Here is a 27,913-nt window from a genome sequence, read left to right as displayed (position 1 = left end):
AGTGGACTTAAAACACCAAACCAATCTTCCGCGATCAGGCCTGGAGTTTTCAGCAGGATTCGGCACCAGCCCATAAGGCTAAGATGACCCAGGAGTGGCTCCAGACTAGGCTTACCATACGTCCGGGCTTAGCCCGGACAGTCCTGGTTTTTTAGTGCTGTTCGGGATTGCATAATGTCTGGGGTTTTGAGAATCTGAACATGAAAATAGCTACCGGTATTGAATATTCATGACCAGAATTTATGACCAGCAAGGATTGATCGATTATACCTTTTCTTTCTTCGAGATATCAACTTCCGAGCGGTTCCGTTTCCCTACTTCCGTGAGCGTCTTGGTGATCTTGCAAGAGTGTGAAGTAACTCGTCTACACATTTATATCACCTCTTCCTTTAGCCTACATGAAAGAGAAAATACTCCATTACAGAGTGTACATTGCACACGTTCACTGTCATTGTCGTTACACAGTTTCAAGAATTTGTATTCCTGCTGCAGGTTAATGTTAAATACACACTTTCTTTTGCCCACTGCCAAATACAAAGCCCTTGTAGTTATAATTATCAAAACCAGTTAAACATAGGAGTGCTATTAATGCTACTGCTTCAGCAAACATAAGAGATTTTTTTAAAGCCGAAGATGGGAATAACAGTGATCTGGAGTGTGCTGCTAAAGAAGCTACATTTTCATACCACACTGCTAGACGCGAACTGTTTCGACTCATCAGACTGCACTTCTAAACTGGTTAAAAAGTTATATAACCCAAAATTTTCATCTGCTAGAACCAAAACCGAGGCAATAATTGTTAGGTAATGTTATTTCGCCATTTATTTTCAATAATGTGTTGCATTCTTTAGAAAACATTAATTATGTTACAGTATCGATGGATAGTTCAAACAGAAGTGAAGTAAAACTTGTTCCAATTGTTGCAAGATATTTCAGCATAGGAGGGAATTCAAGTTAAATTTTTATATTTTGATGAAGTGTCAGGTGAAACTACTCAAATTTTGACTCACTATGCTTTGCAGTGTGTGAAAGAATACAAACTTGAAGAAAAGTTGGTTTGTTATGCTGCTGATGTATAACTGCTCCAGTTGAGAGAGTATTTTCAATTATGGGAAAGATTTGGTCTGCAGAAAGAGGTACACTTCGAGTATCCACTGTTAAACATCTGCTGAATGTTAAAATTAATTCAGAACTTTCATGTTGTGAATCTTATGATGTTATTGAAACAAACAAGCCATTTCTGAAAAAAGTCATGTCTAGTGAAAAGTACAACTGACTGAGTCAACTAACAGAACTAACCTAGAACAGAGAGGTTTCCTAAGCACCAGAAAATGTATTATTCAATTAAACATTTGAAAAATAAGTGATTGGTTTTAGAAAATAATGTTAATATTTTTTCTTGTACAATTTGTAGTTTAATGTTCCAATAAAATGTTAAGGTTTTTAAGTAATTTCAATTTATTTTTGTAAAAAGAAACTCAGCAGGAACGAGTTGATTGCGAATATGTCCTGGGTTGGACCCAAAAAAATATGGTAAGCCTACTCCAGACGAATGTGCTGGACTTCATTTCCACAACTGATTGGCCTCTGGTCGCCTCGATCTTCACACTCTGGACTACAAATCGTAGGCTGTGCTTCAGGAAATGGTGTGCAAGAAAAGCCATCCCAACATCGCCAATTTGAAGAGCTCTCTCATGAAGGCAGTGGCCGACTTCCCTGCAGATATCGTGCGTAATGCAATTGATCCGTGGCCACAAAGACTGAAGGACTGGGTGCATGCTAAAGGTGGTCATTTTCAGTAGATATAGGTGATTTGTGTTCCTCACATATCCATGTACCACATATTTTAGGGATATTACACTATAGCTAACCATCTTCTGTCTATTTCCTGCAAACTTTGTGACAGTATTTATGATATGACTAGGTAACACCATGAGCCATTGAAAATGGCATTGTCTATGCTTGCTATATGTATACAGCAAAAATAAGCAATGGAAACAATATCATGCCAGCAGACACACTGTCAACGCATTTGCACACACACTAATAACACTGGTGGCCTCTTCCACCTCAATATTATCAGCACCAGAAACCAATGGGAGTTAATGGCACAGCTGCACACATAGTCCTACACAACAAATTTCCTGGAAGGACCATTGAAGGGTCAGTATGCAGCTGGAGCTTCCCTCAACAAAATGAAATTGAATGGTGTAAGGATCTACATTCTACTAGAGTTCTGATGGCTGTGTTGTATGTTAGAACAGAGGTTCTTAACTGGTGGTCATGGACCCCCAAGGAACTGAAATCTCTTCCCAGGGGAGCAGTGAAAGTTTAAATAAAAGTTATGAGCTTTCCTACTTGTCATGAAGGTTCAAGGAATAGACTATCAATTCTGCCCCTCAGTGTAAGATAATGGTAAACCACAGTTTGACCAAAATTGAGTTACAATTGTTTCACGAGCCTACATATGCTTATCTTTCCTTCTGTTTTGTCAGAGTTCGCATGTGATACTTCCATGTATGTTTTCTGGTGTGAGTGAAATTATACCATCACCACATATTCGTAGCAACATAGTGGTAACCCACAAGGCAAGATGGCCGTCATGCTGGGGAGTGTGCACATCCATCGGAGCAATTGGAAAGTGAACTTGTCAGATATATAAGTGATTTTGAAGTAGTGATTTATCGTACAAGTCATCAAGCAGTGGAATTCCTCAGATAGTTATGAAAGTATAAGTATTGGTTTCTTTCGTTTTCATTCATTGGTGTTGTGTACCATTATGATGCACCGGAAAAAAGTTTTGTGTTGAATACCATTATCTTGCTCCTAAATTCTCTGAAAAATATTTCGATGTTGCCATTAGAGACTGACCTCAGATGATAATGTTACTGCTACGTCAGATCTGAAGGGAAATTGCCTAGAAAACTGCAAAGGAAAAGGAAATGCAACCATGGGTGCAGTACCAACGGAAGAATTTGTGAAACAGTGGGCATGAATGCATATCAACTGCAAAGAAAAAGGTGAAACCAGCTGCCCTAAGCATTGTTTCAAAACACTGCCTACTAATCACAGGGAAAAGTTTATGGAGTTTTGGAAACTTGGCAATTTTGACCTCGAAAATTCATACATTTGCTCCTGCATGAGACTGATTTACAATAATTTCTTAAAAGTGTAAGATAATTCTTTTGTGTTGTATTAAGCACTTTTTTTAAATAAAACCTAAATTATTCATTTGTGTGTACTGAATTTCACCTTGTCATGTATATTTATTCCATTAAAAGTTGCAAAAAACAAAGGCAAACAACAATTTGGTGCAACGCAATGGTATGCCACATCAATTTTTATCCACAACTTGTCTCCAAAATTATTTTATTGCAAAAATATTTTGTTACTGTAATACACAGATTATGTGTTATGTGATCATTGAAAGTCTATTTTATATCGAACTCATAGTTTCAAGACATTTAAAAGATATATGTGAAATTAATGAATTTCCCATATTTTCAATCGCCTTTTTCTCAAAAATGCCATCTTATGGGTTGCCATTTCCTTGCCCCAAGAGGCAGAATTGTTAAACGAATTGACATGAAAATTAAAAACGCTACATGGCTTGCTAGAAGTTCTTCACCCAATCTATCTTGTCAGCAGATTTTCAATGAGATAGGCCCTCACACCATGCAAAGTTGCTCAGTCCTGCTGGAAATAAAACTCATCCTAAGGATGAGAGTGATGTTACCTCTCGAAAGCTTGGAAACTGTTCCAGAATTGACCTGGTCGATAGCCCGAGAGAATTTATCCATCAAAATGAAAAATTATTGAGTTATGAAGTGTTTGCATGATTTTTGAGTTTATAACATTTAGGACTTCTGTGTTTTTTTATATTATTTTGTCTAGGAATTATTTCGTGCACCTGGACAAGAGATGGCGTAACGAGCGTATCGTCCCACAGTTCCGTGTATCCACACATGCCTTGAAAACTCCTGTCAGCGCGCATTGTTCGTAGTATAGGGCAGTTGATTGACGCGTCAACAACAGCATTTTGTAGTCAACTGAACATGGCGCAGTTCGTGCCAGATAAAGTGTTTTTGCGGGGTGTTCTGCTTCATTACTTTAACATGCAGAAAAGTGCTACCGAAAGTCGTCGTATTTTGGTGGAAGTATATGGTGACCATGCTGAGCGAACGTGTCAGAAGTGGTTTGCACGGTTTAGAAGTGGTGATTTCGGCCTGGAAGACCAAGAGCGACCTGGACAGCCAAAAAAATTTGAAGACGAAGAATTGAGTGCATTGCTGATCAGGATTCGTGTCAAATGCAGGAAGAACTTGCAGAAGCATTAGGCGTTGATCAAACAACAGTTTCCAAACGCCTCAAAGCCATGGGAATGATTCAAAAGATGTCAGATTGGGTTCCACGAGAATTGAAAGACAGAGACGTTGAAAGACGAAAAACCATTTGCGAATTGCTGCTTCAAAGACAGAAAAGAAAGGAGTTTTTGCATCGCATTGTTACTGGCGATGAGAAGTGGATCCATTACGAGAACCCGAAATGAAAAAAGGCCTGGGTGAAGCCAGGTGAACCAGGTCCATCACAACCGAAACGAGATATTCACTGTGCAAAGGTTATGCTGTGCATATGGTGGGATATGAAAGGTGTGGTGTACTATGAGCTGCTGCAACCGGGTGAAACTATTAATGGAGAACGTTATCGACGACAATTAATGTGTTTGAAGCAAGCCCTGGCCAGGAAACGACCAGAATGGGAGAACAGACATGATAAACTTATTTTTCAACATGATAACGCTCGCCCACATGTCGCAAAACCGGTCAAAACCTATTTAGAAAATGTCGGATGGGAAGTTTTACCCCACCCGCCGTATTCACCAGACGTTGCTCCTTCGGACTACTACTTGTTCCATTGCATGAATAACGATTTGATTGGACAGCGGTTCACTTCTTCAGAAGATATCAAAAAATGGGTATCTGACTGGATCGCTTCAAAGGATGAGGACTTCTTTCGCCACAGAATCCGTAACTTGCCTGACAGATGGGCGAAAGTGGTGGCTCGCGATGGACAATATTTTTCTTAAGGTATTTATGTATTTTGTGTTTGAACTACAGCTTCAATGTGTGCGTAACAACCGCACGAATTAATTCCTAGACCAAATAGAATAATTAAATCAAGAAGACTTTGGTAGGCCATATCGCATGAATGGGGGAGGAAACATGAGGTTACAGGATTCTTGTTGGGAAACTTGATGGCAAGAGACCTGTAGGAAGGCCGAGACGATGATGGAGGGATAACGTTAAGATGGACCTAAAGGAAATCGGTAAGGATGAAAAAGATTGGATTGGTCTTGCCCACGATAGGACAGATGGAGGGCTTGCGTTGCTGCAGCCATAAACCTCTGGGTTTAAGAAGGCTAGAGAGTTAGTTAGTTAGTGCTGTGTGCAGATCTTAGAATGGTGTTTCATTGCTTTCTTCACTTCCAATTTTTATCTCAAAATCATCAGTTTATTGAATTTTTATGTATGGCAACTCACTATACACTGGTGTTGAAATTTGAGACAGATGAGGTGGGCAACAATCAGCTTCTCTGCAAATTCCAATGCTCTCATATGCCAGGGAAGTCAACATTATTGACATATTTACAAATCGTCAAAGTATGTAGTTGCTGTAAAGTTTATCCTCTTGGGATTTAGAACAGTTATAATAATTTATTTAAATAATAATAATATGTTTATGATGAAATAATTATTCATCTTCGTAATCATGTTAACACTTATATGATGCCGATTATAGTAAAAATATTGCTTTCTGCTAGCAGGTCTTTCTGTTATCAGGTGGAAAGGCTGCAGGAAACAGAACTTGGTTTCCCATACAACTGTAGGAAACAGAGTTGGCCTGGTACTTCCAAGCAGGCTACTGAGGGATGAATTTTCATGAAATTGAGTGCAATGGAAACTAAATAGGACTAAAACATTACATACATTAAATAATATTTTAATAGTGCTAATGGTGGTTCCCTTGGTTGTATTATATTTTCACCACTGCATCTTACTTTATTACAAAATGACTGTGTATTGTTTCACTTTTCCAAGCAGATCATTGTTAATACAGATGGGCTGAGAAATAGGCCAACATTCGTTCTGGCAGCTTAAAATTTTGAACCATAATATTCCTGTAACACTGATGGCATGTTTAACTTTCACTCTTGTTTTTTCAAGATTATCATTTAAATTCAGTTAGATATTAGTCAGTACCAGTGGTGTATTCTAAAAAAATTACCTGGTTTACCTGAACAATTATTATTTATTTCATATATTTATTACATATTAAATATTAATTAGATTTAATAGAAATAAAACAGCAATGCAGGCATGCAAGTACAACAAAAACAGAAGCCTGACAATTTCAAATTTTTCAACAATTTCTATACATGTCAAAAAAGTTGGTTTACCGGCAATATACCAGGTAACATGGGAGAATATGCATGCCACCGGTCAGTATTTGTTTCTATAAATAATTTGTGAAATATTTTGGTTCTATAGGCATACAAGACAGCAAAGGCACATTGTCTTCAGAATGACATTTCAATTATGGTCACTCTGGTTGAACTGAATCCATTCCTAAGATAGCCAATTTTATGATAATTTTCACATTACAAATGTTTTCTAAAATAATTTACGTTAAGTTCAGCAAGAACCTTATGGATACTGACAATAAGGTAATGGATACATTTAGTTTATGCTGATAAAGCTAACTGGTTCCTTGTTTTAGAAAATAATGTATCCTAGTCAGTAGTTAGCAAGAAGCATAAAGTTCACATAAACAAACAAGCTTGTAGAGAAAACTAAATAGTTTAATGCAATTTCATGTGAGTATATCTTCTCTGCAAAAAAAAATTGTGTGAGTAGGCCAAAACTATATTTGGAATAGCTTTCATATGATGTAGTGTAACAGAACAGTTCTTCATATTCAAGACTATTTCGGAAATTTGGAAGCCATCCACAATTTAAGCAAAGATAGACAAGTACGGACCAGATGCATAGTTTAAAGTGAGATCTGAACTACTATTCATCCCCAGGATTGAACTAGGGGCCTTTCAGATACAATGAGATCGTGTTGTTCTCTATGGTACTAGGTAGACCCCACACTGACAATGACATCTGTAGAATTATTAACTGAAAATTGCTGGTAGTAATTTACAGCAGAAATCTGACTATTGCAGTTCATTGATTCTTCAATGTACTGGATGAAGCTTCAATATATGGGATGAAAAAATATATTTTTTTAAAAGAAGGGGATGAACTTTAAACTATTCCATTTCTTTATCATAGGTGATAGAAGGTACCTGTTACAGATAGAAGTTCTTATTTCATATTTCCAAGTGAAATTTGAGATTTTACTCACCATAATAACACTGAAATATCATTTTATGTATCAAATTTGCATCTGACATTCATCTGTTTTTGTGCCAAAGTTTTAATTTCTTATATTCCACCAATATATGCCTGAACTAAATCAGAAACTTTGGTTTTGTAAAAGCAGTTGTTTACTCACCATTTTAGTGCTGGGGTTCAAGTTCAACATTACCCAAAATATTCATAAATTACATAGGTAAGTCAGTAAGTAGGTCACAACGTTTATTTAAAAAATACTAAGTGAGATCCATTTTTAGTTTTCAACATAATCTTCGCCAACATGGGTACATTTATCCCATTGCTTTATCAGTCCCCCAAAACCTGCTGCATAAAAGCCTTTAGGCTGCTGTCCCAGTCAAAGTCACATTCAACATCTTGAACAGACGTGAAACGTTTTCCACACACACACAATAAAAATTCACTTCTTCCAAGGTGTCTCAAAAATAAGCAGCAAAATTTCAGGATGTGTTCCTCATATGTAAACAATGAAAACAGTTTATATAAACATAGGTCCTGAAATGTTTGGTTTCAGAGTCATGGGGTTAGGGTATGTTTGTGTGTCATGTAAAATGCATATAAACATGATTACATAATCTCTATATATATAAAAATGGATATATGTATATGTGTGTGTGTGTGTGTGTGTGTGTGTGTTTTTTTTCCGGCATAACTCTCGAACGCCTGGAGCAATTTCAACCAAACTTGGTACATGTATCACTTGCAATCTGGAAAGAATATTTTTGGGGTAAGACACCCCTGGCACCCCTATGGGTGGGGTGGGAAGGGGTGACATGTAAAAATAATCGAGAACCACCGATATTAAATTCCACACAATCAGACATCCGTGACTCTATGCAATCCCCACAACGATAGTGTTTCTCGGGTTGTCTAACATTCAGACTGTGTTGCGAAACCGGCCGATATTAGTGTGGAATCCATAGTTTTCGTGACACTCCCAACGCGGATATATTTCAGAGTCACTAAGCTAATTGGTGACATTCACGATCACATTTAAAATTTGTTACATTTTACACTATAGTTAGAATTCATTATTTTCCTAATACAAGAGTGGGATAAACAAATACCCAGGCAACATCGGGTAATCAGTTAGTATATAATAAATGTAAACACGTGTCGTTTTATGCTGTTCTAGGCATATGAACGTCGTTGGTGGTAAGTGTATTGAAAGCTGCTATCTCCTACTATATTACTCTGCCAGCAAAACTTTGCTGATTGGGCAAACAATGCAAGGTCCTGGACAAAGTATTGGCCATGTGCGATGTTAGGATGATGAGCAGTAGTCCAGTTTTTTTTTGAAAATATGAATTTTTTCCCAATGCAAGAATAAGGAAATGAGAATCGGAACCTGGAATATCAAAACATTAAATGGTAAAGAAGTAGAAATAATCAAGGAAATGGAAAGATACAAAATAAATACTTGGAATAAGCGAAGTAATGAAGAAAGGAAATGGGGAAAAAATGCTGGAAGGAGGAAATGTATTGAGATATTCAGGAGTACCAGTTGGAAACAGAGCAAAAGAGAGAGTAGGAATTGTAGTAACAGAAGAGTAATCAGCTGGGATCCAGTAAATTCAAGAATAATAACTCTAGACATAGACTTAGAAGAAAAGATTACGCTGATTCAAGTATATGCACCAACTGAAGATGCTAATGTGAGAGACAAGGTAGAATTCTACACAGAATTACAATCAAAAGTGGAAAAACCAGACTGAGGAGGAAGAAAAGTTATAATTCAGGGTAACTTAAACGGAATAGTGGGAAATGATCACTTGAGTGGATTCGGAACACTAGGAAAGTATGGAGGAGAAATTACTAAAAATGGAAATGGACAGAGAATCATAGATTTTTCCATAGAGAACGCAATGATGATAGAAAACTCCTTCTACAAACATAGAACAATGCATCAAGTAATGTTTGAAGGTGAGGGAAGAAATGCCAAAAGCATCGTAGATTATATAATATACCCACAACAAATAAGACAACATATCTGAGACACAAAAGTAATAAGAGGATCATAACTTGGAACCGACCTCAGGTTGCTGGTGGGAGAAACACGGTTTTACACAAGGAAGAAGAAGGAAAATAAAAAGACCTATTACAAAATAAAAACAGAAGAGTTGAAGAAAAAAGATAAAAAACAAGAATATCAGAATAATGTAGGAGAACGACTAAACCAAGAAACATTTGAAGATGTAGAGGAAATGTGGCAAAAAATCAAAGATCAAGTCAGCAGAAGAGGTATGTGGGAAGAAGAGAGTAAATACAGGAAGGAAAAGAACCAGATGGTGGAATGAAGAGGTGAAAAAGGCAGTACAGGAGAAGGAAAAAGTATGGAAGAAATATATTAATACAAGAAGAGATGAAGACCAATTAGATTATCTAGAAAAAAGAAACACAGCTAAAAGAATAGTGAGAGAAGCAAAGAGGAAAACATGGGAAGAATTTGGAGAAGTGGAACCACAATATAAAGAGAATAAGAAAGGATTTTGGTGCATAATAAAAGGAATAAGAGAAAAAGGTGGAAGAAAAATAAGAAGTGTAAGAAACAAAGCTAATATTCTGGAAACGCAAATTGAAATTGTGTTGAAAACATGGAAAGAATACTTTGAAAGTAAATTTGAAATGGAAGACATAGGAACAGCAGATGAGAGGATTGGAAAACATAATAAACAAAAAACAAGAAGAAGTAGAAGAAGAAAACAAGAGGAGGATAAGGAAGAGGATAGGAATGAGATAGTAGAGCTAGTAAAGGAAATTGTAATAGGAAAAGTATATGAAGCAGTGAAAAGAGTAAGAAATGGAAATGCAGCAGGAATAGATGAAATAGCTCCAGAACATATAAAATATGGAGGAAATATACTCTTCGAGGCAATGACTAAACTGTATCAGAAGATCTGGAGACAAGAGAAATTACCAGTAGAATGGGAAAAGAACATTACAAACCACTGTATAAGAAAGGAGACTCAACCAACTGTGAGAACTATCGTGCAATATATCTGTCCACCGTGGCACTTAGGTGTACTCCAAAATATTGGAAGTAAGGCTGAGAAAAGAGATAGAAAAGGATACGGAAGAAGAACAGGCTGCTTTTCGATCTGGGAGACAAACACAAGATCAGGTATATTCCATCCGAACAATATGTGATAAATACTTAGAAAAAGGAAAAAAGATGAACTTAGCATTTTTAGATCTAATGGCTGCTTTTGATTCTGTACACAGAGAAAAAACATGGGCAATATTAAAGAAAAGAAAAATCCCAGGAACACTCATTCGAGTAATAAAATCAACATATAAAAGAGTATAAGGAATAGTAAGATTGGATGGAAAGATGTCAGACACATTTAAGATGGGGAAAGGAGTGAAACAGGGAGATAGCTTGAGCCCGCTACTCTTTTTATATTTAAGTATGAAGTTCTAAAGATATGTAAAAGAAGAACAGCAGGAACAAAAGTGGGTAATTGGAATATGAGACCGATACATTGCCAAGCATTAGTATATGAAGATAATTGATTGATTGATTTGGTGCTTTAAGTCCACTTTATGCACGGTAAGGCTATCGGTACTGGACCTACAGTTTAAAGTGGAATCCGAACCACTATGTGCCTCCACCGGGAATCGAACATGGAATATGCAGATGACATAATACTAATAGCACATACAGAGCAAGCTACAAGAGGCGGTTACACAATGGGCAGAAGTGCTAAAGGCTAAAAGAATGACCGTAAATGCAAATAAGGGCAAAGTGATGCAAATAGGAAGAACAGAAGAGGTAATAGAAAGAATACACATAATATGCGATGGAATAGAACTGGAGCAGACAGAAAGATATGAGTACCTGGGAACAATCATAAACCAGACAGGAAGAATAGAAGAGGAAGTGATGAATAGAGTAAGGAAATCTATACGGCGTACGCTTTTAGAAGGAACATGAGTTCAGCCAATATGCTGCCAGCGCTCATGCGATGTTGTCAAACCAACTGCTAGCGGAAGGGGAACACAGAGAATTTGTTGTGTCCAATATTCAACTTTTTTATATATAATGCATGCACGTGATATTTGAGTAGAATGAAATATATAGCGAAGAATTCTACACAGGATTATATCATATCACTGCAGCATATAAGAGAAACTCGTACCTGAAAGAGGTTTGAAGGAATTTATTATTGAGGAACTGCAAGGTCATCATCGCTCGTTTCTGTTTTCTGGTATGTTTCCCAGGAGATTTGAATAGATCACCGATTTCTGTGGTAGATACTTTACCCTGTTTTATATTACGCAACACAGTAAAAACAAATACACCACACGCTTTTGCCGTAAGTTCTCGACTCTGAGAAAACACTGTTTCAGCACGCACTTCTTACAACGCCAATTCATTGAAGTAAGAATATATTTTAAAAATAAGATTTCTGTCTTGTGAACGTAATATTTTATCCTCGGTGCCTGTACTACTGGTACTACGTTTCGAGAGCAACGTTATTAATTTGATTTGGATGTTTTACTTTGCATTTCTGTCACTTTTGGCTAATTGCGAAGATGGGAATTACTGATGATATAATTGATGAACGGACATTCATAAACATCCATGTCCAGGCAAGGATTCGAACCCGATACCCCTGGCATCGTATCGCGATATTCTAACCACTGCACTATAGGGGCCGGCGCGACATTATTTAATAACACTCACGGAACACTAACTATTGCACAACTATCGAACATAATGGCGCTACGACGCCAGGGTTCTCGGGTTCGGATCCCAGCCCGGGCATAGGTGTTTGTAAGTTTCCCCTTCATCAATTTCATCATATCACCACCCATCCTCATCTTCGCGATTAGCCAAAAGTGGCAGAAAAGCGAAGTAAAATAAATCGAATCAATCAATCAATCAATAAGGGCTGTATTGAATCCTCTCACAACTGTTCTCTACAACATAATTCTGAGACTGTAAAGGAACCTCTCGAAGTTGCAACATTATTAAATGAATACTATGCAAATGTTGCAAAAATGTACTCCACCCCCAACACTAATACCAGTCACAACACAAACAACTTAAAGAAATTAGGAACGTGCACCAAAACAATGTACTTGCATCCAGCAACTACTATGGAGGTTGAAAAAATCGTACAGAAACTCAGACCTACTTGGTCGAGTAGTGTAGATGAAATCCCCACTTATATTGTCAAACAATGCAAAGAATATATTGCAATCCCACTGTGCCACATAATCAATTTGTCCTTCACCGCAGGAGTTTTTCCACAAAAGCTGAAGGAAGCAAAAGTAATTCCAATATACAAGAAAGGAGATAGAAACAACTTAACCAACTACAGACCAATATCTCTCCTCTCCCCATTCTCGAAAATTTTAGAAGCTACCATGAACAATCGAATTGTATCATTTTTAGAAAAACAACAACTTATTTCAAATACTCAGCATGGCTTCCGCAAAGGGAAATCAACTGAATCTGCTGTGTTTCAATATTTGGAATATATAAGAGAAACATTAGACAAAACGGGACTCTTTCTAGATTTGACAAAAGCCTTCGACCTAGTACCCCATGAAAAACTATTACAAAAAATAAAACATTATGGCATAAGAGGCATCGCACATGATTGGCTCACATCCTATCTTAGCAATCGCATGCAAATAGTCGAGATTATCCACAGAAAGGATGACGGTGTGCAATCTAGCTTTGTCTCAAAACCCTGCACAATATCAAGTGGAGTTCCACAAGGTTCTATTATTGGACCATTACTCTTCTTAATATATATTAATGATTTGCCAATAAATTTAAATTCAGCAAAAACGACTCTTTATGCAGATGATACAAGTGTAGCCATCACTGGTGGTACGGAACAAACCCTTAACTCTAATATCAAACAAGTAACAATCAAACTCAGCAAATGGTTTTCTGACAATAATTTAGTATTAAACAGCAGCAAAACTGTGGCTGTCAATTTCCATCACACAAGGAATAAAATGATAGATGAACCAAATGTTACATTAGGTAATATGACAGTAAATCACGATAAAACAGTCAAATTCCTGGGAGTATGGATTCATGAAAGCTTAAAATGGGACCCACACATAGATCACCTCTCCGCAAAAATAGGTAAAATTATATTTGGCATTAATACACTGAAAACAATATCAAACTTAGAAACATTGAAAATACTATATTACACCATGTTTCAATCTTTATTAACATACGGTATAATCTTCTGGGGAAATTCCACTAATAGTAATAAAATTTTTGTGCTGCAAAAGAAAATTGTCAGAATAATAGCAGGAGCTAAGAGAAATACACCCTGCAGAAGACTGTTTAAAAATTTAGGCATATTACCCTCACCATGCTTGTATATACTTCATCTGCTGATGTATGTAAAAACTGACTTAGATTCCTTCAAATGTAACAACTCCTCACATAAATATTATACAAGGAATGGCAGCAACCTCACAATACCATCACACAACACCACATTATTTGAGAAAGGACCTAAATACATGGCTGTTCACTGTTTCAATAACCTTCCGAGTGACATAAAAATAATACAATCAGCTACCTCATATAAAAAGCATGTAAAAAAATACCTATTAGATCATTGTTTTTATTCTGTTAAAGAGTACCTGACAATAAATTGCAAATTGTCACATCCTAAATAACTCCTAGGACATGTATATGTATGTATTGATTTTATCTATTATATGTATGTAAATTTAATGTAAACCTTGCAACTAACAGCAAGAACAAGGAGAATCAATTATAATGTAATCAATGTTTTTTTTTAAATGTTATGTATAATATCTTCATACTTGTACCTATTTGAAAATAATTATTAACGGTAATGTGCTGACATGTTCCATACCATGTGTGGAAAACAACCACTGTACAATGGTCAAAAGGAATGAAATAAATCATATCATATCATATCATACGAGTATAATTATCTTACACCGCCCTTGTTACGAAAACGCTGATCTCAAACTGACTTAACTTACTCGCAATGTTTGAACGCCCACAACAATGAAGGGTCATTGTGTATATTCAGCCGAATTTGACACCCATAGTTTTACCAAGACACAACAACTCAGCGGGGTCAACACTGTGGCAACGAAAAACAACCCGACAGAACACGGATGGAAAACGAAAGGGTCATTGTGTGTGTGTGGGGGGGGGGGGTGTAGAAACATGTTGTTTCCCGTGTTTCGAGAAGCTATAACTCCGGCTGTAGGCGACGGAAATTCATGGGACTTGGACGGTCATGTTCAAAATGTCGTGCCTCATCTTATGATTAACCTTAGAGTGGCAATTTTTATGCAAACTTCTTGCGTGCAAGAAAAAATACAGAACACGGCGTTTAACTTGCGCACTGCAGTCTCCTAACTGTACAACGTTGCACTCCTGCCATTGGCTGGTCGCCAAGGACATGCTCTCAGTAGCTCCGCCCGATATCGCTTCTAAAAACGTGCGTCGTATAACTGCATACTACCAATTGAGCCAGACAATTTTTTGGAAAAAGGGAAATAAACATCAAAACTAAACTATAATACAAGTGTATAAGTCAGTAGTGGAACCAATTCTACTATACGGAAGTGAAAGCTTGCCAGTAAGACTGGGCTTACAGTTTAAAGTGGGATCTCGACTACTGTGCCTCCACTAGGAATCGACCCCGAGACTTCTTGATTACAAGGAGCCGTGACAGAGTGGTTAGCACAGCACACTACAATGCCAAATGTTGCGGATTAGAACCCCGGCCTGAGCATTGTGGCTGTCCATTCATCAATTTCATCACTCATCTTTATCTTCGCGATTAGCCAAAAGTGGTAGAAAAGTGATTAAAATAAAACAAATCAATCAATGAATACCTTAGACACTATGCTTCAGGGAAGTACATTGGACATCATCAGGGAGCCCTTTCCACTAGTCCGACACAGCTTGAACCAATACAATAACTCGTGGACCACTTACAACACCATTATTTTTTAAATTGTAGTTATTTCACATTTTCTCCAAGCTTAGGTCTACATTATGGTATGGATGATGACAAGGGATGATGAGATGAAACTAATGAGAAAATGATGACAAAAAAATATTACTACTAATAAATAACTTTTTGGAAAAAGGGAAATAAACACCAAAACTAAACTACAAGTGTATAAGTCAGTAGTGGAACCAATTCTACTACACGGAAGTGAAAGCTGGCCCGTAAGAGGAAAAGAAGTAAGACAAATAACGACAGTTGAGATGAAATGCTTCCATAGAATAGTTGGTAAAACGAGAAGAGATAGAGTATGTAATGAAAGAATAGGAGAAGAATTAAATCAGAAGAAAAACTAGAAAAACTGACACAAAGATAATTAAAATGGTTCGGACATGTGGTAAGAATGGACGAAGATGGAAAAGCAAAACAATTTATGGAAGTTAGAACAGAGGGAAGGAGAACAAGAGGTAGACCCCGGAAGACATTCGAAAAAGGAATAGAAGAAATAGGACAAAAGAAAGGAAAAGGAATAAGAGAATTGAAGAGGATGGCAAAGGAACGGGAGAGATGGAAGTAGTGGATGGAGGCAACCCCGACACTCTGAGGCAAAGGGGAAAAGAGGAAGAAGAATTTATTCTCTGCTCTTATATCAACAACCTCAAATTTTACATGTAAAAGAGGTGAATCTCATTTAGCATCCATGAAAGTTCTTGAGGAATCAGTGCAACAGCTGATGAAATTGATCGACTGATTGATTTTACTTTGCTTTTTGTGCCACTTTTGGCTAATTTGCGAAGCTGAGGTTGAGTGGTGATATGATGAAATTGATGAATGGACACTCACAAACATCCATGACTCCGTCACGGGGGCTGGCCAGCAACTGATGAAAGTGCCAGAAGAAAGAAGTTGGATGTAATGCTAGAATACTCCATCAGCATTTGCAAAAACAATGGATTTCATCATTGAGACATAGAGAGAATGTTACTGCATACATATGTAGAAGCATCAAGTTCCTTTAAAAAAATGTCATTAACAGAGATGGATAACCAGAAGTTCAGCATTTCGTTTAACAATGGAATTCTGAAACATGCTATTTCTGTTCATGATGAAATGTCACATGCGTTTTCAGATTTTGCTTCTGTGCATATACTTTGTTGCATATCGGACACTCAAAAGGCTTCACTCCAGTATGAACTATTGAATGTCTTTTAAGATCATCTCTTCGTGTAAATGCTTTGTTACAGGTTGAACACACAAAAGGTTTCCTGCCAGTATGAATTCTTGAATGCACATTAAGATGACCCATACATGAAAATGATTTGTTGCATGTTGAACAATCAACGCTTTTTCTTCTGGTATGAATAACTGAATGCATATTAAGATATCCAATATGTGAAAACGATTTGTTGCATGTTGAACAAACATAATGCTTTTCTCTAGTATGTCTTTGCATATGATCTGTGAGGTCAGATTTGTGCTGGAACATTTTGCTGCAACAGTTGCAAGCAACACTACCAGGAGAACCAGTAAACTTTGTAGATTCTAAATCCTTTATATCAGACCCAAATGCTGCTGGCAGTGTTAAGCCGCAGGAAGGAGATTCTGGTTTTAGCGACTTTGTTTCCAATTTCTTGTTTGAATCCGATAGAATTCCTTGAAGAGATGACAGTTCGTTATCATCCATGCATTCCTGGTGCATGTCTTTTCTAATCAATATGTATTCCAGTGATAACCTGGAAGTAGATTCAGGTCATTAAAGACAAATTTTCAATGTGAAATTTCTGCATTAATTTCATAATTCACTCATCACACAATCATATCTGCAATTTCTCTCTCTGAAACTTACTGAAAATTAACTATGACTAGGGGTAGTAAAAACTAAAACTAATTCAGGCACCAGCCCCTTTTTCTCAGGAGTTAGCTTTTCTTTTTTCAAATATGTTAAGGGGTAGATGACCAAATAGTAGACGTGGTGTTCAAATTATTTCATACCTGGTTTTCAGTTTTCATGAAATCAGTATTTTTACAGAACTTAATTGTTTAATTACTATTTGCAGAAAAATTAATGACTATATCGATATGTAAGTAAAGCAGTTTTTGAGATTACTGTGTTTGAAATTGGGGTATTGTGATATTTGGTTTCATTAATTTAAAAACAAACTATGCACTCACCTCTCTGCCTCGGCAGCTGGGCTCCCATCTTCAATTGTAAGTTCACTCTTCAAATCTTCAGGTCCTGCTTTAACATTCTCAGTCTTATTATTTTTTAATGCAATGGCACCAAATTGTGTGATGTCATCACTTGCATCCACATATTTACTGTCCTCCTGTAAAAATTCATTCATATCAGCACCAGGGTGCAAGTACATGTGGAGGAAGCTGCCACCAACACCCCCTGGTTGTTCGGCTTCAATTTTTTCCTCCTTTGGTTCGGATTTAATAATTGATGATGATTCTGGCTGCCAAGTGCTTTTGATTGACTGTTCAGGATGAGAGATGTCTTGGGATTCGTTCTTAATTAAACAGCTCATGAGGTCAGGTTCCACCTTCAGCAGTGCAGACGAAGAGTGACCATGAAACTCCATCTGTGTTGATGAGGATGAGGCACTTGAAGTCTGCAAAGACATTTTACACATGGATATGAGTTGTACTCAAATTTAAGATGTAATTAAAATGTCAGAGTAGGGACAACATTAATTGTTTCTAAAAGATATGAAATGACATGCTCTCTGTTATGGTTCTAGTGTGAGGCACATCCATCTGCTAACAATCACTAAAACTAATTGCTAAGAGCTCTAAACTTGGCCCTTCTAAACTAACCACATATGTATTATTAGAACCAAAATGAAATTGTAGGTTGGGATTACAGGTTTAGGGCTCTTGGCAATTAGTTTTAGTTGTTAGCAGCTGGATGTGCCCTGCACCAGACCCCTCTGTTATCTGCTACTCATGAAATTGCCAAAAAGTTCTAAAACATTAAAAAATTTTAAATGTGTCACTGTCCATCAAGGCTGTTCTAATTATTAAGTTGTAGCACGATGTATCACATTCAGAGCTTACAAACATTTCTTACAATCTACTTCATGATAATTTTACCTTCTCTGTACATAAAGATGTGTTTTCACAGCAAAATGGAAAATATAATCATGGAACATTTAACTGTACCTGAGATGCAATGGCTAAACTTGAAATAAAAACTTCAAAAATTTAAAGTGTGCTAGAAAGAAGTAATGTTTCTAAATAGCTATACTTGGATTCAAAATTATTATTTTCTTCTGAATGTATGCAGCGGCGGTGCCAGGATTAATCATCTAGGGGTGTTGAGGGGGTGCGGAAAGAAATTTAGGGGGTACAATGTTCAAAATAAGAAAAACATTAGACACGCATGCAACCTTTCAAAACTGGGGGGTGGGGGGCGAGGGCAGTTTACTTTATTTATTTTATTTATTACGTCTTGTTTATCATGACGAAGTTAAGGCTTTGTAGACTTTTCTACGAGGGGGTGCTGAAAAGTTCGTAGCCCAACCCAGAAGGAGTGCACGTGGAATGATGAAACTTTACAGTTTTAAAGAACATATCTTGGTATGTACACATGCACATTTTCATATTAATAACGGAATTGTTATTGAGCTTTTCAGGCCCCTGAAGTGATCATGTGTGCCCAGTCAGCGAATTTCACAAATATCGAGATCAGAGCTGTCATCAAATTTTTGTTCCACCGAGGAAAGTCGCCGAAGCAAATTCATGAGGAAATCAGTGGAACACTCCGGGACTCTCCTCCATCATATGCAGTGGTGAAGAAGTAGGTGGCACAGTTTAAACGTGGCAATATTTAACAGATGATGCTCCACGTGAAGGAAGACCAAAAACAGTGACTGCCCCGAAAATCGTGAATGAAATTCATGACCTTATTCTTGAAAATCGCAGAATCTCAGCAAAACGTGTGGCAGAGATTGTGGGCATTTCTCGGGAACACGTTGGTACCATAATTCATAATGACTTGGACATGCGCAAGCTCTCGGCAAAATGGGTTCCCAAAAATCTGTCAGGAGATCAAAAGCGTGAAAGAGTGAGGACATCAAGGGAAGTCATTGCCCATTTTGAACGTAATGCCGACCAATTTCTGTCACGAATATTAACCATGGATGAAACATGGTTGTACCACTACGATTCTGAAACGAAACAACAGTCAATGGAGTGGCGGCACTCAGGTTGCCCTCGCCCCAAGAAGTTCAAGAGGCAGATGTCGGGTGGGAAAGTGTTTGCAACATTCTTCTGGGATAAGGATGGAGTCGTACTCATAGACTACCTGCCCAAGGGTCAGACATTTAATGCAGAGTATTACTCTGCATTACTCACAAAATTGAAAGACAAATTGAAAGTGCAACGCCGCGGAAAAATGAAAAAAGGAATTCTGTTCCTGCAGGACAATGACCCTGTCCATCGAGCACTGCAAACACAACTGACAATGCATGATCTAGGATTTCAATGTCTAGATCATCCCCTTATTCCCCAGATCTAGCTCCGTCAGACTATTTCCTATTCCCCAAACTCAAACAACACTTGAAATGACGCCATTTTGGATCTGATAAGGAGGTGATTAATGCTACGGAACAGTGGTGTGTGAAACAGCCTTCAGAATTTTTTTTCACTGGTCTGCAAAAATTGGAGCACCGTGCAAGGAAGTGTATTGAACTTCGGGGGGAGTATGTAGAATAACTGAAAAATTTCATCATTCCACGTGCACTCCTTCTGGGTTGGGCTACGAACTTTTCAGCACCCCCTCGTACCACTTAACCATGTTTACATCAAAAAAATTAGAAAACAACATTTAAACCATTACATAGAAAGGTAAATATTAAAATAAAGAAAGAGAAATATAACATCACAAAGAAAAAATTACAAAAAAAGTTAAGAGAAAAAATACATACGGAAATAAAAATCTAAAATCTAACCTATACTTACGAACATACAACAAAACATACACATACACACACACACACACACACAATCACATATTCATGACAGTAGTCAGGGATTTGATATATTAAGGTGAATAAGGGTTTTCAGTGTTTTTCTGCACTTAACTGTATTCAATTTATCACTAACATATAAGCTTGCACTAATGTGCTAACTATTTGTGCCCAATAAAAAATGTTTTAATTGTGTCTTAAAGACATATGCTGAAGAGGAGTTCTGGATTTCGAGGACCAGTGAGTTCCAAAGACAAGAAGTGGAAATGGTGAAAGATTTTGAATAAAAATTTGAGATATGAAGGGGGATGAGTAGTTGAGTTCTCCATCGCGATCTGGTGTCAAGGCTGTGTGATTCGGAAAGCATTGAGAATCTGCTCGAGAGATAAGCCGGTTCCTTTGAACTGATTGCCCTATAGAGAAGGGTGAGGTTGTGTACCTTTCGCCGATCAATTAATTTGAGCCAATTTAGCTTTGTAAAGAAAACGGATAAATGGTCCCTACATTTCAGATCGAAAATAAAGCGGATGCAGGTGTTTTGTACTCGTTGAAGACGTTGAGCAAGATCATCTGGTAGGTCGGAATAGACAGAGTAACAGTAATCGAAGTGTGGAAAAACAAGTGCTTGCACCAGTTTGATTTTAATGCTAACAGGCAGAAACTTTTTAAGCCGAACAAGAGTGTGTACTGCAGCGAAGGCTCTTTTACTAGTTAAATTTATGTGATCTGACCAAATTTTTGACTGTTTTACTTAATTTAATAGCTTTCCCTAAGACCATTATGGGTGGGAAGGACGAAATTTCAAACGCGAAAAGCATTTTTTGTGAAACTATAATAATAGTTTAGGTTTTCGAAGGATTAATTAGTAGCCCATGATTAGCTGACCAAGTACTGATTTTGTTCAGATCATAATTTATATCACGAATTGAATTTTCAATATTCTTTGGAGGAAAGGACAAATACAGATGAACATCATCTGCACAGATGTGAAATTTACAGTGTTCGAGCGCGTCAGGAATATGGTTAATGTACAGAGAGAAGAACAGTTGACCGAGGATGGTTTCCTGGGGGACACCGGCACTGATTGACCGCCATGATGATATCTCACCCGAGTTGACATTCATTAATATACGAACGGAACCAAGCTATGGTTGGGACAGAGAAGTTGTACAGGAAGGATAGCTTCGATAGCAGGATGTCGTGGTCAATAGTCTGAAAAGCTTTACTAAAGTCAAGAAGTACAAGAATAGTTAGTATTTTAATGTCCATGGCGTGTCTTATGTTGTCCGTCACGTTGACGAGCGCTGTACAGGTGCTATGGTTGCCCCAGAATCCTGATTGGATGGGATTCATTAGATTGTTTCGTGATAAGAAATTACGCGTTTGGTTACTGACAACGTGTTCTAGAGCTTTGGACAGACCCGGAAGTATACTTATCGACCGGTGGTGGCTGAGGCTGAGAACTTTGTTTTCAGCAGAGGGCGAACCTTAGCCAGTTTCCAAATCAACGGGAATATGCCGAAGGACGGGTAGATATTAAAAATTCATGTTATAGGAACGAGAACGTACGGGAGAATTTAATTAAAACAGAGATTTTATCTATTCCCTCAGCGGTGGATTTTATTTCATTGAGAGCTGCCTGAACGTGTTCTGGCTGAATGGGCGAACAGAGAAATTGTGGTGTGGTGCTGTGAATGGTGGTCAAAATCGTTTGTATTGTTTCTTCTCTTACATTATTGTCAAGTGTTTGAACTTTGCTGAAATATACGTTCAACGTTTCTATGGAAAAGTTTAATTTATCATTACTTTTTTGTTTACCAACCCCTAAAGTTTTCAGTTTTTTCCAAATAATATCTGACTTTTTCTCACAATTTAGAAGATCGTTCGCGAATCGACGCTTTGCTTTCCTCACCTCTTGGTTACAACAATTTCGTAACATTCTGAAACTTCCAAAACTGCCACTTGCCGTGCTTTACGTCCCTCCGATGTTTGCCATAGGCTCGATCGCTAGCTGCCATGAGTTGCAGCAGGTCATCCGTCAACCACGAACAAGGGGATGCAAGAGACGTGTTTCTTTTTCACTGGGGTGTGCTTGTCATACAGCTGGAGAATGAAAGTGTTAAGGAGATTCGCCTGTTGGTCGAGAGTGGGCAACGTGCTGATTACGTGCCATGAGAGAAGGGCGGCGTCGGCAGATAATTGTGCATCGTTTATGTTTTTAATGTCTCTGTAACATACAAGTTTGGCTTTGTACTTGGGAACGTGCAGCTCATGAGATAAAAATATCATGTCATTCATGGTAAGAGATTCCGGGTACTGGGGTTTGTCTGTGACTTACTACGCGTGATGGGCTAGAAACAAGTATTAAGTCAAACCAGGATTCAGAGGTTGGAGTGTGGTGAGTTGAGTCGCGAGAATAGATGGATAGGTTCAGAGCAGACACTGTATCCCGGAATGACGTGACTTCTTTCTTTGTGCTGCAGAGATCGATATTAAAGTCCCCCAAAATTATCAAATGTTTATAGTTGGGCAAGAAATTCCCGATGTCATTTTCGAAGTTAACGAGGGAAGTGCAAGGAGGTCAGTACACTATGGACAAAATAACCTTTTGTTGTCTTACGGTGACTTCAAGTATGAGGAATTCAGAAGAATAGTTATATTCTCCATGAGTATCTCCTATTACTTTTGCAATAATGTCTTCCCTTAGATATACTGCTACTCCCCTGAACCTTTTTCCGATCCTGTCCCTCCTAAAGAGTTTAAATCCCGCCATATGCTCCAGATCACTCGAGAGGGAATCTTGCAGTCACGTTTCGGAGATTAAAATAACATCGATATGTTCCAGCGTGGAAAATAGATTTTGGATCTCGAGGAAATGTTTGAGGGTGCTCAGGGCATTTATGTGCATTATATTGAGGTTGCCTGCGGTGAAAATTTGACCTGGGTTTGGGAAAACAGTTTACAATCGGCTGCCAAGAAGGTGGTGGGGAGGGGTTGGTGACACTTCCTGGGGAGAGGGACAAGTCTCCAAGTTCCGCAAATGGGCTGGATGGGAATGTTAGGTTAGGTTCTGTTCGGTTAGGCAAACATAGTTAAATTTGTTTTTCAAAATTAGAATTTTTCTTTCGGGTTCGAAAACCCCACGAACCATGCACAGATAGCCCCACGAACCATTCATAAATAGCCCCACAAACCATTCATGGATAGCCCCACGAACCATTCATAAATAGCCCCACGAACCATTCATAAATAGCCCCATGAACCATTCACGGATAGCCCCACGAACCATTCATGGATAGTCCCACGAACCATTCATGGATAGCCCCACAAACCATTCATAAATAGCCCCACAAACCATTGACGGATAGCCCCACAAACCATTCACGGATAGCCCCACGAAACATTCGGCTATAATCTAGTTTACGTACTTCTTGCCCGTTTACAAAACCATGCTAGCAGACAGCCGGCGCTCCGGCATCCGTAGGGTAAGTAAGTTTTTCTTTTTACACTTTCAGTCACTAACCATTCACGGGAACGAGGTATGCCTACGAGGTTAGGTTAGGCCTGTTAGGATAGGTTCCATTAGCACTCATTTCATCCCTAAATATGTGCTTCATCATCGAAAAATGTCCTCAATACGTTCAATCACCTATATCCGGACAACATCGGTTTTTCTCGATTTTCTCCTCCAGGAAATTTTTCCTCGCCTTGGGATTTACTTTGTTGAATTCCTTATGAAATAACCTTTTCAACGATATATGACACTTTTTCCTTACAAAATGGATGTAAACTAGAGTCTTACCAACCATTCATAAATAGCCCCACGAACCATTCATAAATAGCCTTAGAGATACTGGGCGAAAGGGGGGGGGGGGGTTATAACCCCATCAACCTCACATTGAGCACGCCACTGATCCTGTGCACATCATGTTGTCGCAAGTTCGTGATCAGAAATGATGAACAGTAACTCACGTTTATTTACGTTCTAGAACTGTTACACAGTTACAAAACCGCACATTTGGAAACACTGGCCGGTTGTTACGTCATGAAACGCTCGCAAATATTTGGTTCACGTAGTAGACGGACATCAAGGGAACAACTTTCGTGCATCGGAGTGACATTAATGTCGAAAATTACATGATTTATCGGCAAAAAAAAATTTCAACGACGTGAAAACAAACTTCCAAGACCTTCCTAAAGTATAAATAAACCCATTTCGGTAAGTACTTTCTCCTGTAAAATTGAAGAAATACGTTTTGGGGATACGAAAATTTTACCGAAATCTGCCCGACGGATAGTAAACAAGTACCGTACTTCCTAATACTCTTAAAAAAATTACGAAAAACCATTAAACATTCGGAACCGTTACCAATCCTCGTGTAGCATGATTAGTTGGGAATTAAACAATCTGAACAAGGGTCCTGTAAGTTGCAATTTCATAACGATACACGTCAGGTCCACAGACCTCAAACATTAATTTATATTTGTTTCAAATGTTCACTTTTCTCATCTCCGCCACCGACACCTTTCAAACGTTATCCATCATATAGAGAAGGATACTGTTTTGCTCTTTCTAGAAATTGTGATTCTTATAGGATAAATGCTAAACATTATTTACAATTGGTAGTTTACTTACAACATGCATCTGTTAACAAATTACGTTTCCACGTTCGGTAATTAATCTAACTCAATTTCAATTTGTCGTGGTTGTTTTCACAATAGGAGAATCCTAAGAAACGTAGATTACATGAAAGCCTCATCTTGAACATTCAAAAGTGACAAAAGCTTTCATATTTCTTTTTATCCTAAAACCTTTAAACTTTGCTATGAATAGCAGACGGGCAGATGTTCGAATTGTTTTTGTTGTCTCCCAGTGCAGAAGAAATAGACATATCCGATAACTTTTTGGTGACTCCAGAAATGATCAACGTTGGAGCAAGGCGATGTAGCAAAACCACTGGGAGTACTTGTTGTCTGGAATTTGGGCTTTAAAACTACTTCAGCCCGCAAGAATATCAAGCGCTTTCTGTTTTCTTTTTAACTGCCCTAGAGGACGTTTCGTGATACTTCTAGTCAAGATATTGGGGTGTGTGTATTTTTCCTGCACAGAGGACCCGAAATGGTTTACAGAAACTAGCAGTGACTAATGCACAGATTGGAAAAAGGACTACTGCCATTAGATGTTATTTGATGTAAGTGATAGTGTGCTCTTGACATGTTTCAGGTGAAAATAAAAGGGCCACTTTTAATTTCAATTTATCATATTACGAGTAATTATTGTTGTTCCTTTTTTTCTTGCTTGCACGACACAAAATATGGCACAAGCGTTCTGGATCATCGTGCGTCGTGCTTGTGTTTTGTCGATTTGGAGTGGGTATGCAGTGCTTCCAACCTTCTAAACCAAAAAATACCTACTTCCGTGTTATTAATTTTCTATTTTTTCCTGGGTTTGAAAATATGCTAATACCTTATACTTGGGTCATATAACCATTGACGGATATAGAGGAGCCCAAGTTAAGAGTTCAGTATAGGCTGTTATGGGCTTTTAGTTTTGAGATCCCCACCCCCATTCTGTCAGAAACAAAAGTCGTTAACATTCGAAGAGAAAATAATAAATATGCAAACAGGAGAGGAAATGTAAGGTTTTGATGGTCTATACATTCTTTTACAATTCAGAACATTCAAAAAATGCGCTTTCCTTTGTTATGTTAAGCGCGATTTGGGGAGTCAAAAATAACAGCCGTCCGCCTGTTGCCACTCGCTGCAAACACGTGTTGGGAAGAGGGAAGGGGGTGGGGAATGGCCAGGCAAAAGTTCGTGAATAGGCTTCCGTCTTGGGGCCAGGTCAAGAAATTTATTATTTGTGTGTGGGCTTTCTCGTTTTTGGGAATTTTTCTCTGAAAACAGGCATATTGTATGCATTGGCGGATCTAGCGGGAATACCCCCGGTTCACTTGCTCTTCCCAAAGGTTGACTAACTATTATAAAAAGTTAGATAGCATTATATTAAAAGAACATAAAATGATCGAGCAGTTCTTTTCCAGATAGTAAAGTTTGACGCAAATGCATAAATAGGGAATAGAATTATGAGATACCTAAGTAAATTTAATCCGGGACTTGTTGCTTGCAAGGCAATAACGTTAACTGATGGACACAAAGCGAGAGCATTTTAGATTGAATATTTCCAATGTCTATCTCTTTCTTTCTGTTATCACTGTTCACACAAATACAACAGAACTTCATCTATTTCACACCTTTTGTAATTGATTAATTTAGTTCTAAATTCACTTTTCTGCACAGATATGTTAATTGAAACTGGACGGACTTACGGTTTTATGTGAGATACGAACCTTTATATTCCTCCACCGGGTATGGAACCCTAATCCCTTAATGAAAATGCGACGACCGGGGTGCTTTGGTGTATGCCGGTATTATAATGAACACTGTTCCATTTCAAATGAGAAAGTGCACCGAAAAATGTGAAAGAGGCCTCCCCGATGGCGCAGTGGTAACGTCGTCGCCTCGTAATCAAGGGGTCCCGGGTTTGATACCCGCTGGAGACACATAGTGGTTCGGATTCCACTTTAAACTGTAGGTCCAGTCCCAATTTGCCTTTCTGTGCATAAAGGAAAGAAAAACACTGTGATAAAATAGAGAGCAAGACGTATGAAAAGTATATTCGGAAACAGTTATTTTCAAATCTTCCTCCACGGACCGTCATTATTCTGGACCAACAGCTGCAAGAATGAACAGCTTCCCACCAAGTCATGCATTCTTGTATGTTCCTGGTCAAAGCAAACTATTGTAGGTGCCAGCACCCATGTTGTGACCCCACGCTTTGATGGGATTGTTCTCCCATATTTAAATATATGGGGAATTTGATGCTGAACGTGCTGCTATTACATTAAATTGCAAGTTTAATTTCATCTTAACATAGGAAATTATGTCGGAACATCAGTGTTGTGAAACTAAGATCATAAAATATATCGGAACTGAAAAAAAGCCTTAAAATTTGCACAGCACTTGTTTACGTCACTTTGAATTTTCACAATTTAAGTGCTTTATTCTTGTGAATCTGGTAAAGAATAATACATAATAATTCCACGCGATTGCACTTTTTTATTATATAGCTAGTTGTTATTAATACCCGACTCGTTTTTTTTTTACGTGATATCATACTTTTCCTCATGGCTAGTAAATATGGTTCTCTATTTTATACATACACATTTATCGAGAAGAATAGTTATTACAAAAAATATGTTACATTCTGTTTCATATCTCGCAACCTCTAGGACTTTCTTATTTACAGGAATTATAATTTTAAAAGGACGAAAATACGAGGGGGAAATGTCTGCTTCATACAAAGAAAACATATGTTAATATTAAGTTATCAGATAGGGCATAGTGTATAATAATAAATATTATGCGCTTATCCACTTAATACATTTTCTCTTTGTAATTTGGGTAGTTTCTCCGATTCATACTCCCGCCGTTGAATTGCACATACTCGCAAGTCGCAACA

General features: G+C 37.9%; 2 protein-coding genes across 3 annotated transcripts in view; one reads left to right on the top strand and one right to left on the bottom strand.

The window, feature by feature from the left end:
* Positions 1-372: 372 nt before the first annotated feature.
* Positions 373-25,446, bottom strand: LOC145991151 (uncharacterized). Its single transcript, XM_083126960.1, has 3 exons — positions 25,028-25,446; positions 17,591-18,033; positions 373-394 (listed from the first exon to the last, which is right to left on the bottom strand). The coding sequence occupies exons 1-3, from the start codon at positions 25,034-25,036 to the stop codon at positions 373-375; spliced, it is 474 nt and encodes a 157-aa protein (XP_082983086.1). The 5' UTR covers positions 25,037-25,446.
* Positions 25,354-27,913, top strand: part of LOC145991150 (uncharacterized) — a 54,938-nt gene continuing 52,378 nt past the window's right edge. Inside the window, exon 1 of one of the 2 annotated variants that reach the window (XM_083126957.1) lies at positions 25,354-25,583. In XM_083126957.1, the coding sequence (XP_082983083.1) occupies positions 25,572-25,583 (12 nt within the window). In that variant the 5' untranslated portion in view covers positions 25,354-25,571. Of the gene's footprint in view, positions 25,616-27,913 lie in introns of both variants that reach the window. The other variant, XM_083126958.1, reaches the window with a different exon arrangement.

This window comes from Lepisma saccharinum, chromosome 8, assembly GCF_977018435.1.
Source record: "Lepisma saccharinum chromosome 8, izLepSacc3.1, whole genome shotgun sequence".
Lineage (NCBI taxonomy): Eukaryota > Metazoa > Arthropoda > Insecta > Zygentoma > Lepismatidae > Lepisma > Lepisma saccharinum.
This window is presented reverse-complemented; position numbering and strand designations above follow the sequence as displayed.

What these genes read in the sequence shown, in the direction of transcription:
- LOC145991151 (XM_083126960.1), bottom strand. An exon ending in CCAGCTGCCGAGGCAGAGAG is followed by an intron (nt 395 to 17,590) that starts GTGAGTGCATAG and finishes TCTTTCATGTAG; the next exon opens with GCTAAAGGAAGAGGTGATAT.